The following is a 12,323-nucleotide window of genomic DNA, read 5'->3' as shown; positions in this document are numbered from 1 at the left end:
CTCAGTTCCCCATCCCTAAATTAAAAAATCCTGTTCTGCTGGCAGGGGGAGGGAAGGGGCAGGGAGGCACAGCCCAGCTGATTGCAAGAGGTATTTGCTGATTTTTTCATAATTTTTCTGAATTTTTCTGGATTTTTTTTCCAGATTTTTTTTTAGGTTTTTATTCTGATTTTTTCAGATTTTTTTCTGATTTTTTCTGATTTTTTCATAATTTTTTCCTGAATTTTTCTGGATGTTTTTCCTGATTTTTTCATAATTTTTTCCTGAATTTTTCTGGATGTTTTTCCTGATTTTTTTTTTGATATTTTTTCCAGGTTTTTCTTCTCTGATTTTTTCAGATTTTTTTTCTGAATTTTCTGATTTTTTTTTCTGATTTCTTTCTGATTTTCTTTCTGAATTTTTCTGATTTCTTTCCGATTTTTTTTCCTGAATTTTTCTGGATTTTTTTTCCCTGATTTTTTTTTTTCAGGTTTTTCTTCTCTGATTTTATTTCAGATTTTTTTTCCTGAATTTTTCTGATTTCTTCTTGATCTTTTTCTGAATTTTCTGAATTTTTCTGATTTATTTCTGATTTTTTTCTGCCGTTTTCTGAATTTTTTCTGGATTTAAAGCCTCTCTGTGACAGTTGTCAGAACCTCTGAGTTTCTGCTGCTGCCTCAGCAGGAGGGAGTGGGCTGGGTGATTTTTATATTTTTATATTTTTATATTTTTACATTTTTATATTTTGTTTTTCCTGTGGGTGTGGGAGGCAGGCTCAGAGCAGAGCAGGAAATGCAGCAATGTGGGAAAAGGGTTGGAGAAAATTCTGACATTTATTTATTATTTTAAAGAATTTTCAAGAAATTTCTACAAATTGTGAAGAATTTTCTACAAACCCATTTCCCACACAGCATTAAAATAAAGATTATAAACAAAATCAACATTTTGCAATAAAAAAATGCAATTTTTAAAAAATAATAGCAATTATTTAATTCTAACCAGGGAGTAAAGAGCTCATATTTATCTTTATTATTTAAATATTATCTCTTATTTGATTTTAACTACTCAGCTCTGCCTGCTTGCCCTGAATAAAATCAACATTGGGCATAAATATTGTTTATACTAAATATATTTTTTATATATATATATATTTATTTATTTTTATTCATTTATTTATATAAATAAATATATCTATAAATAGAAATATATTTATATAAATTTATATAAAATATATTTAAATATATATTTATATAATTTATATAAATATTAATATATAATTTTATATAATAATATATATTTATATAATTTATATAAATATAAATATATTTCTATAAATATATATTTATGTAATTTATATAAATATATTTCTACTTTGAATTTTAACAGTTCCAAGCAGCACTGAGGGGATTTTAAGGAAATTCAGCTGAGTCACTTTTACTTGAATGTGTTTGGGATTTATTTGGGATTTTAGATTTTTTTTGGAAATTTGGGATTTATTTAGGAAAACAAAAGCTGGGTTTTCATCCCCAAATTGCTCCTCAGGTGTCACAAAAAGGATTCTTGACTCCAAATTCCAAAATCCCAGTGCAGGAATTGGACAAACACTGGAATTCTTTATTCAAACCAACAGGAAAAAGCACAGGGAGTGTAAATAAAATAAAATAAGAATGAAAATCAAACCCAATCTCTGCTCTCAGGGGGGGCTCTGGGGCAGCCCCTTCTTCAGCAGGGATGTGAGGTAACTGCCCAGCTCTTCATCCTGGCAGGCACAGGGACAAAACCAAAATCAAATACAAAAACAAAACCAAGATCAAAATCAAAATTAAATACAAAACCAAAATTAAATACAAAAACAAAACCAAAATCAAATACAAAAACAAAACCAAAACCAAAACCAAAATCAAATACAAAACCAAAATAAAATACAAAAACAAAACCAAGATCAAATACAAAAACAAAATCAAAAACAAAACCAAAATTAAATACAAAACCAAAATCAAATACAAAACCAAAATCAAATACAAAACCAAAATCAAATACAAAACCAAAATCAAATACAAAACCAAAATCAAAAACAAAACCAAAATCAAATACAAAATCAAAACCAAAAACAAAACCAAAATTAAATACAAAAACAAAACCAAAATAAAAAACAAAACCAAAATTAAATACAAAACCAAAATCAAATACAAAACCACAACCAGGGTCAGAGCAAAATCTTCCTTTTTTGTCCCACCCGGGGCAGGAAATTCAGTGTTGGGAAGAAGGGAGGGAATTCCTGGGCCTGCAGGATCTCCTGTCAGCTGTGTTTGAGACTGGAACAACCCAAAATTTCATTTCTGACCAATTCCTGCTGTGGAATTCCCGTTTCTGCAGGGGCCTGAGGGGCTTCCTTTGGGAAAAGCTCCATTTGTGCTTGAAACAAGGAATAAACTGATTTTAGTGCTCTGCCTTCCCAAGGATTTCCTTGCTGCCAAGGAAGTTTAATAACCCAAAAAGTTTAATAATCTAGAAGGTTTAATAACCTGGAAAGATTAATAATCCAGGTTTAATAATCCAGCAATTTTAATAATCTAGCAAGTATAATAACCCAGAAAGATTAATAATCCATCAAATTTAATAATCCAGAAAATTTAATAATCCAGCAAGTTTAATAACCCAGAAAATTTAATAATCCAGCCAATTTAATAATCTAGAAGGTTTAATAACCCAGAAAGTTTAATAATCTAGGTTTAATAATCCAGAAAATTTAATAACCCAGCAAGTTTAATAACCCAGAAAGTTTAATAATCCAGGCTTAATAATCCAGCAAATGTAATAATCTAGAAGGTTTAATAACCCAGACAGATTAATAATCCAGGTTTAATAATCCAGCAATTTTAATAACCCAGCAAATTTAATAACCCAGAAAGTTTAATAATCCAGGTTTAATAATCCAGCAAATTTAATAACCCAGCAAGTTTAATAATCTAGAAGGTTTGATAATCCAGCCACAGAAAGGGAAGGTGCTGGGATGACTCAAATAAAGAATGTTAAGATCAGAAATAGTTCTGCCCTTGTTTAACATTTTCCAAGCTAGAAACACACAGTGAAATATTTAATTCAGAGCTGAATTAAATGGAATTAAGTGGAATTACCCCAGAAGTTCTCTGCTTTACAGAGCTGTGGAACCATTTCTGCTGGACCCCAAAAGCTCAGAGAAGAGCAGGGACTGCCCTCACCTTCCAAAGGCACAGGAGGGAGGTGGGGAGGAGGAGCTGGGGCAGAAATGAGGAATTCCCACCTGGTAGGTCCAGGAGACCAGCAGGACTTTGGTGCCCTGGTCCTCGGAGTGAGCCGTGGCCTGGATCAGGATGGACTCCACCGTGATGGAGCCGTCGGGGAGGTGCTGCACCGAGTAGTCCTTGAGCACCCTGCAGGGAGAGAGCAGAAATTTGGGAAAATAAATTCTGGGAGGTGCTGCACCGAGTAGTCCTCGAGCACCCTGCAGGGAGAGAGGAATTTGGGATTTATTTGGGAAAATGAGTAATGGGAGGTGCTGCACCGAGTAGTCCTTGAGGATCCTGCAGGGAAAGAGCAGAAATTTCGGATTTGTTTGGGAAAATAAATGAATGCTGGGACGTGCTGCACTGAGTAATCCTGCAGCACCCTGCAGGGAGAGAGAAATTTGGGACAAGAAATGCACTGAGTAATCATGCAGCACCCTGCAGGGAGAGAGGAATTTGGGATTTATTTGGGAAAATGAGTAATGGGAGGTGCTGCACCGAGTAGTCCTTGAGGATCCTGCAGGGAGAGAGCAGAAATTTGGGATTTGTTTGGGAAAATGAATGAATGCTGGGAGGTGCTGCACGGAGTAATCCTGCAGCACCCTGCAGGGAAAGACCAGAAATTTGGGAAAAGAAATGCACTGGGTAATGCTTGAGCACCCTGCAGGGAGAGAGCAGAAATTTGGGATTTGTTTGGGAAAATGAATGAATGCTGGGAGGTGCTGCACGGAGTAATCCTGCAGCACCCTGCAGGGAGAGAGGAATTTGGGATTTGTTTGGGAAAAGAAATGCTGGGAGGTGCTGCACGGAGTAATCCTTGAGCACTCTGCAAGGAGAGAGCAGAAATTTGGGATTTGTTTGGGAAAAGGAATGCTGGGTTTTCACCCCAAATCCCAGGCTGTTCCTCGCTCCTGAGTCTGAGCCCAGGGAGGGAAGAGGGGCTGAGGCACAGCTCACTGCTGTTTCCATCTCCCATGCAGCACTTCCTGCAGAAATGATTCCTGCAGAGTTCCTCCAGCCCTGCTCTGAGGGAAGAGCTCAGGAGCAGCAGCTGCAAGGAGGGAAACCCAAATCTGAACATTCTGCTGCTGCCAGCTCAAAGGAGGGGCCCTGTGCTACAGCTGAGCTGCCAAAACCACCCAGCAGCCCCCCAGGGACTCCTGATTCCCTTCAGAGAAATCACCAGTGGCACTGCAGGAGGGCTGAGCCCCATGGGATGGGACTGCTGCTCCTCTCCTGACTCTGGTTTTTTCTTTTTGTACTACTGCATTTGTATTTTTTACATTTTCCTAGTAAAGAACTGTTATTCCTATTCCCATACCTTTGCCCCAGAGCCTTTTAATCCCAAAATCATCATAATTCAGAGAGAGGGGGTTGGCATTTTCCATTTCAGGGGAGCCTCCTGCCTTCCTCAGCAGACACCTCCTTCCAAACCAAGACAGATCTCTCGAGCAGTGGCTGGAGAGATGTTCCACTTCCTCCAACTTTTGGTTGGGTTTGTTCCATTTCCTTTAAATTTTCCAACCCCATGCTTGGAAACTTGGGGTTAAAAACACACGGGGATAAAGAAATCAACTGATTTTCCATTTCAGGGCAGGCTCCTGCCTTCCTTAAGCAAACACCTCCTTCCAAACCAAGGTGCCTGGAGAGATGTTTCACTTCCTCCAAATTTTGCTCGGCTTTCTTCCACTTCCTTTAAATTTTCCAACCTCATGCTTGGAAACATGGCCTTAAAAAGCCATGGGGATAAAAAACCATGGGGATAAAGAAATCAACAGGCCAGGCAGGGCTCGGGCTCACCCCTTGAGGTGGTTGTAGACCCTGAGCACGGTCTCGTGCTCCTTGCGCGGGTCCTGGATGTGCACGCGGCAGGTGAAGCGCAGCTGATGCTCGGCCAACCCCAGCTCCTTCAGGGCCTGCTCGGGGGAAACCAGCCTGAAACTCTGAGGGGAAAAAAGAGATTGAAAGGGTAAAATGAATGCTCAGAGCTTGGGGGAGTCGTGGTGCTGCCCTGGGGTGGGGGGAGGCAGGGAAGGGTGTTGGTTTTCTGTGCTGGAATACCGCGGGGTGTTTGTCGCTGCTGAGGGTGGGACAAAACTTCCACCTCAGGGATTAGAAATAAATATTTAACACCATCAAGGTGGTCTCTGGAAGGTGGTTGAACCTCTAGCAGGGGAGTGATGTTTGGAAAGAAAGAGGAGGTTGAAGATGAGGCACCTCCGTTGTGAGGAAGAGAAAGCGCTCGCGGGGATTTGGGTTCTTTGAGTGCCTGAAACAGGACAGAGCCTTCAGAGGGTAAAAAACACCTCAGAGGGCAAAAAACAGCCTCAGAGGGCATAAAAACACCTCAGAGGGCAAAAACACCTCAGAGGGCACAAAAACCATTTGGAGGGCAAAAAACAGCCTCAGAGGGCATAAAAACACCTCAGAGGGCAAAAAACAGCCTCAGAGGGCATAAAAAAAACACCTCAGAGGGCACAAAAACCACTCAGGGGGCAAAAAACAGCCTCAGAGGGCACAAAACACAGAGGACACAAAATCCACCCTGAGAGGGCACAAAACACCCTCAGAGAACAGAAAAAATACTCTCAGTGGACACAAAACCCCCCCTGAGAAAGCATAAAATCCACCCTGAGGGGACACAAAACCCCCCCTGAGAGGGCACAAAATCCACCCTGAGGGGACACAAAAACCACCCTGAGGGGACACAAAACCCCCTGAGGGGACACAACCCCCCCCTGAGGGGGCACAAACCCCCTGAGGGGACACAAACCCCCCTGAGGGGACAGAACCCCCCTGAGGGGACACAAACCCCCCCTGAGGGGACACAAAACCCACCCTGAGGGAACACAAACCCCCTGAGGGGACACAACCCCCCTGAGGGGACACAAACCCACCCTGAGGGGACACAAAAACCCCTCTGAGGGGACACAAAACCCCCTGAGGGGACACAAACCCCCTGAGGGGACACAAAACCCACCCTGAGGGGACACAACCCTCCTGAGGGGACACAAACCCCCTGAGGGGACACAACCCCCCTGAGGGGACACAAACCCCCCTGAGGGGACACAACCCCCCTGAGGGGACACAACCCCCCTGAGGGGACACAAACCCCCTGAGGGGACACAAACCCCCCTGAGGGGACACAACCCACCCTGAGGGGACACAACCCCCCTGAGGGGACAGAACCCCCCGGAGCCCCAGGGAGGCTGCAGGCCCTGCACTCACGTTGTCCTTCATGAGCAGCGTGCCGTGCATCAGCCGCGGCCTCTTGGCATCGGGGGCAGCGCCTGCAGCAGGGCACACAAACATGGAGGAGCTGGGTGCCCACCCCAGGGTGCTCCAGCACGGAGCCCGGGCACTGCTGGGCTCCACACACGGACACCTGGCACCTGGCTGCTGTGGGCTCAGCGGGGCAGGGCTGGGCGGCCATTGGCAGAAATAAAAAATGATATGTAGTGATAATATTTAGTGGTAATATTTGGTATTTAGTGATAATATTTAGTGGTAATATTTGGTATTTAGTGGTAATATTTGGTATTTAGTGGTGATATTTGGTATTTAGTGATAATATTTGGTATTTAGGGGTAATCTTTGGTATTTAATGATAATATTTGGTATTTAGTGACAATATTTGGTATTTAGTGGTGATATTTAGTGATAATATTGGGTATTTAGTGGTGATATTTGGTATTTAGTGGTAATATTTGGTATTTAGTGGTAATATTTGGTATTTAGTGGTGATATTTGGTATTTAGTGGTGATATTTGGTATTTAGTGGTGATATTTGGATATTTAGTGACAATATCTGGTATTTAGTGGTGATATTTGGTATTTAGTGGTAATCTTTGGTATTTAGTGATAATATTTCATATTTAGTGGCAGTATTTAGTATTTAGTGATAATATTTGGCATTTACTGGTGATATTTGGTATTTAGTGGTGATATTTGCTATTTAGTGATAATATTTGGTATTTAGTGGTGATATTTAGTATTTAGTGATAATATTTGGTATTTAGCGATAATATTTAGTGGTAATATTTGGTATTTAGTGCTAATATTTGGGTATTTAGTGATTATATTTGGTATTTAGAGGTAATATTTGGTATTTAGTGATAATATCTGGTATTTAGTGATAATATTTGGTATTTAGTGGTGATATTTATCACTAATAATATTTAGTGATATTTTATTACCATTTATAATAATATTTAGTGATAATTAATATTTAGAGCAACTCCCTCTCTTCCCAGAGCACTTCCTGATGTAAAAATCCAATTCTTTATGTAAAATTCAGTTTACAAAACTAATTCCAGCCCTCCCTCTCTCTGAGCAGCACACCAGGCAGGGTGTGCACGTGGATTTTAAGCACATAAATTCTATTTTAAATATAAATTTAGATCTTTTTAAGGCCAGCAGCAGGGAGGGAGGAAATGGGGTGGGAAGGTCACCTATGGCTGCCTCCCTCTTGAGCAGGCCCAGGGAGATGTCCACAGGGATGCAGGGGTTGGTCAGGATGGTGGTGGTCTCTCCATTGGCTGGCATGAAGCAGCTGACATCTGCAAAGGGAACAGCAGCAGCAGAACCTCAGATCCAGGGGGTCACTGTGTTAATTAATGGTAATTAAGGTGTTACAGGCATCGCTTCCTTAAAGGGGAGGTGGAAATGGCACCCCGAGGGCCAAAATGGATCCAAAATTGATCCAAAATGGATCCAAAATGTGTGAAGTTTTACTGCCATTCCCTCCTCTCCCATGGAAAACAATTCTATGTCCAAGGAGCTCACTGCAATTAACAGGGTTTAATTAATGCTAATTAAGGTGTTACAGGCATTGCTTCCTTAAAGGGGAGGTGGAAATGGCACCCCGAGGGCCAAAATGGACCTAAATGTGTAAAATTTAAATTCCATTCCCTCCACTCCCACGGAAAACAATCCTAAGTCATGTCCAAGGGGTCACTGCAATTAGCTGGGCTTAATTAATGTTAATTAAGATGCTACAGGCATTGCTTCCTTAAAGGGGAGGTGGAAATGCCACCCCAAGGGCCAAAATGGATCCAAAATTGATCCAAATTGGTCCAAAATGTGTAAAGTTTAAATTCCATTCCCTCCTCTCCCATGGAACACAATCCTAATTAATGTCCATTAACAGGTTAATTAAAGTGTTACAGGCATCATTTCCTCAAGGAAAGGTACAAATGCCACCCTCCCTAGCTGTGCTGAGGGATCCAAAATGTGTAAAATTTTAATTCCATTCTCTCCCATGGAAAACAATCCTAATTAATGTCCATTAAGAGGTTAATTAAGGTGTTACAGGCATCATTTCCTCAAGGAAAGGTACAAATGCCAGCCCATCTAGCTGTGCTGATGCAAAGTGTGAATTCCAGCCGTGCTGCCCCTCCCTCCCTGCCAGGGATACCCACGGAACTCCTGCTCGATTTTCTGCTTCAGGAACTCCATTTTCTTGGCCTCCCCGTGCACCAGCAGCACGTTCCTGGGCTCAGCCTGGCGGATCAGCTGCATGATGCCCTTGGCATCGGCGTGGGCACTGAAGGACATGTACTCCACCTGCATCTTCACCTCCAGCTGGGGAACAGAGCATTGGTCACAAAATGCAAATATTGAAGGATGAGAACTCCACCTGCAGCTTCACAGCTGGGAGAGCAGAGCATTGGTCATAAAAAAGAAATATTGAAGGATGTGAATGAACTCCACCTGCATCTTCACCTCCAGCTGGGGAACACAAAGCATTGGTCAAAAAAAAATGGAAATATTGAAGGACATGTGCTCCACCTGCAGCTTCACCTCCAGCTGGGGAACAGAGCATTGGTCACAAAAAGGAAATATTGAAGGACATGTGCTCCACCTGCAGCTTCACCTCCAGCTGGAGGAACAGAGAGTATTGGTCACAAAAATTAAATATTGAAGGATGAGAACTCCACCTGCATCTTCACCTCCAGCTGGGAGAGCAGAGCTCAGCACTGGGAACTGGGAATTCCTTGGGAACACACCCAGATCCCTCTGGATTTACTTCAAATAAGGAGAAAACCTAAATTGCCTCAACACAAAGCTGTGGTAATTTAAAAGCTCCAAGTGCCTCACTTCAGACAATATTTGTCACAAAAAGCAAATATTGAAGGTCAGCTGGTGTTTCATTATACAAATGTGCTTTAGATGGGTGAAAATGTATCACTTGAAAAATGAAAAGTTGAAAATTACATCAGTTGAAATGTGAAAATATTTCAATTTCACCTATTTACCTTGTTACTAAACATTAAAAAGTGTCCCTAAGCATTTAAATTTTAGTAAAACTTAAGAAGTTGTACTAAAACTTAATAACCTAAATTTTATAGCAGCAGCAAAGGGCCCCTCAAAATCGGGGTTTTTTTGGCAGAAATTATTGCAAAAGGAGAAAAAAAAACCCCAAATAAACCCAACTTTGCTAAAGCAAAAAGGAAAAAAAAAAGTGCAAATATAAAGATGATTTTGAGGTGTTTTCAGTGCTGGCAATTGAAAATCCAACTCACAATTTGTCTCCCTTCCATCTCCAGCTTCCTCTGCCCACTGAGGATCTTGTGGCCCACAGTTCCCTGGACACAGTAGCCAGGCATGATCACCTGGGGAAAAACAGGAAAATCAAAATTTCCATGGATTTGGTGGGGGAAATCCATGTACAGCACCAAAGCAGTTTATTCAGAGTTAGTTCAGAGAGGGGTTTTGGCCTTTAATTGCAGCTCCTCAAGAAAAGCTTGGCTGCAATCTCAGGATTGTGATTCACATTAATATGAGACATAAAAACACCATAAAACCCCAAAAAAACCCAATAAAAACCCAATAAAAACCCCAATAAAACCCAATAAAAACCCAATAAACCCCCCCCCAAAAAAACAATAAAAACCCAGAAAAACCTACAAAAACCCAATAAAAATCATAAAAACCCAATAAAAACCCAATAAAATCATAAAAACCCAATAAAAACCCAGAAAAACCTCAATAAAAACCCAATAAAACCCAATAAAACCCCATAAAAACCCAATAAAATCCTAAAAACTCAATAAAAACCCATAAAACCCCATAAACCCCCCAATTTCTCACCATGTTCTTCTCATTCCCTGCCCATTTCCTGAAGATCTGGAGGGATTGTCCTGCATGGAGCATCCCAGGGGTTGCAAACACCACCTGCAAGTCAAAGATGGGCCATAAATCACTATTTAAAAAAAACATTTTTAAGTGGGACTGATGGCACAAACATGCAAAATGTTCATTTTTCTCTGGGTGTTTCACCTCAAATGCAATAAAAATTCAGAGAATTTAGAGTTGACCTGACCAAGAGAGGTTTTGAGGTGGTACTGATGGCATAAACATGTAAAATGTTCTTTTTTCTCTGGGTATTTCACCTCAAATACCATAAATATTCAGAGAATTTACACAGCTGGCCTGGCCAGGAGAGATTTTTAAATAGTATTGATGGCATAAACACACAAAATGTTAATTTTTTTCCGGGTATTTCACCTCAAATGCAATAAAAATTCAGAGGATTTACACAGCTGGCCTGACCAGGAGAGGTTCTGAGGTGGCACTGATGGCACTAACATGTAAAATGCTCATTTTTTCCTGGATGTTTCACCTCAAACGCAATAAAAATTCAGAGAATTTACAGAGATGACCTGACCAGGAGAGGTTCTGAAGTGGGACTGATGGCACTAACATGTAAAATGTTCATTTTTTCCTGGATGTTTCACTTCAAACACGATAAAAATTCAGAGAATTTACAGAGATGACCTGACCAGGAGAGGTTTTGAGGTGGGATTGATGGCACAAACATGCAAAATGCTCATTTTTTCCTGGATGTTTCACCTCAAACGCAATAAAAATTCAGAGGATTTACACAGCTGGCCTGGCCAGGAGAGGTTTTGAGGTGGGATTGATGGCACAAACATGCAAAATTTGCATTTTTTCCTGGATGTTTCACCTCAAACACAATAAAAACTCAGAGGATTTACACAGCTGGCCTGGCCAGGAGAGGTTTCGAGGTGGCACTGATGGCACTAACATGTAAAATGCTCATTTTTTTCCGGTTATTTCACCTCAAACGCAATAAAACCTCAGAGGATTTACACCCGATGTAAACGACGATGGGATGCAGGATGCTCGGGGTGACCCCCAGGACTCTGGGAGCCCTGGATGAGAACCCTGGCTGCTAGCCCTGGCTGGCAGCCGTGCCCAGCTCACCCACCATGGGCCCCGGGTTGTCTGCGAAGGCCCTGTCGAAGGCCTTGATGTGCTTGAACTCAAACATGTTCCTCTGCACGAAGGTTTTCCGGATCTTCTGGTTGGTCCAGGTGATGAAGAGCTTGTAGTAGTGGTTGGCTTTCTCTGTCAGGCCCGTGGAGAAGTAAATTGGAGCCTTCAGGTTCATCCTTTCCCTGCGGAGGGGAAAGAGGCACAGAAATGCTGGAGGGTCACGGAGCTGAGGAGGCAAACGTGGGGTTTTGGGGTGGATTTCCCTGTTTTCATCATATTATAGTAATATAAAAATATTTATATAATATATATAAATAATAGATAATATATGTAATATATAATATATAGAATACAAAATATAGAATATAAAAATAGAAAAGATATAAAAATATAAAAATTATAATATATGATATATAATATATAATATATAATATGTAAAATATATATAATATATGTAAAATAATATAAAAATATATAATACATAAAATATATAAAATATATATAAAATATAATAATTACCACTATAATATAATATAATATAATATAATATAATATAATATAATATAATATAATATAATATAATATAATATAATATAATATAATATAATATAACATAATATAATATACTGTATTATATTACACAATATATATTATGTATTATACAATATATAATACATATATTATAGATATGATAGTATTTAACATAAAATATATAATATAAAACATAAATAGAATATATTATATGAAATATGTAATATATAATGTATAAAATATATATAATATATATTATATGTGTATTATAATACATATAATATCTATAGTACATATTCTATATAT

The 12,323-nt window shown here is 40.0% G+C and overlaps 2 protein-coding genes and 1 long non-coding RNA gene across 7 annotated transcripts in view; 1 reads left to right on the top strand and 2 right to left on the bottom strand.

Moving 5' to 3' along the window:
- PUSL1 (pseudouridine synthase like 1) overlaps nt 1–5,051 on the top strand; it is a 23,930-nt gene extending 18,879 nt beyond the window's left edge. For both annotated transcript variants that reach the window (XM_064396834.1, XM_064396833.1), the window contains exon 8: nt 4,226–5,051. In XM_064396834.1, the coding sequence (XP_064252904.1) occupies nt 4,226–4,485 (260 nt within the window). In that variant the 3' untranslated portion in view covers nt 4,486–5,051. The remainder of the gene's footprint in view (nt 1–4,225) is intronic.
- The window catches only part of INTS11 (integrator complex subunit 11), a 20,521-nt gene continuing 9,748 nt past the window's right edge, over nt 1,551–12,323 (bottom strand). For 2 of the 4 annotated variants that reach the window (XM_064396827.1, XM_064396826.1), the window contains exons 10-18: nt 11,479–11,668; nt 10,338–10,421; nt 9,770–9,859; nt 8,666–8,828; nt 7,697–7,804; nt 6,474–6,535; nt 5,046–5,188; nt 3,263–3,392; nt 1,551–1,738 (exon numbers count right to left, since the gene is read on the bottom strand). In XM_064396827.1, coding sequence (XP_064252897.1) covers nt 1,673–1,738; nt 3,263–3,392; nt 5,046–5,188; nt 6,474–6,535; nt 7,697–7,804; nt 8,666–8,828; nt 9,770–9,859; nt 10,338–10,421; nt 11,479–11,668 — 1,036 coding nt within the window. In that variant the 3' untranslated portion in view covers nt 1,551–1,672. Of the gene's footprint in view, nt 3,393–5,045; nt 5,189–6,473; nt 6,536–7,696; nt 7,805–8,665; nt 8,829–9,769; nt 9,860–10,337; nt 10,422–11,478; nt 11,669–12,323 lie in introns of all 4 variants that reach the window. The other 2 variants (XM_064396829.1, XM_064396828.1) reach the window with 2 other exon arrangements.
- Nucleotides 5,207–6,460, bottom strand: LOC135284967 (uncharacterized). Its single transcript, XR_010350020.1, has 2 exons — nt 5,670–6,460; nt 5,207–5,591 (listed from the first exon to the last, which is right to left on the bottom strand). It is a non-coding gene; the product is annotated as an uncharacterized LOC135284967 (long non-coding RNA).

This window comes from Passer domesticus, chromosome 22 (genome assembly GCF_036417665.1).
Source record: "Passer domesticus isolate bPasDom1 chromosome 22, bPasDom1.hap1, whole genome shotgun sequence".
NCBI classification, from domain to species: domain Eukaryota; kingdom Metazoa; phylum Chordata; class Aves; order Passeriformes; family Passeridae; genus Passer; species Passer domesticus.
The sequence above is the reverse complement of the archived record's forward strand: the minus strand, read 5'-3'. Positions and strand labels throughout refer to the sequence as shown.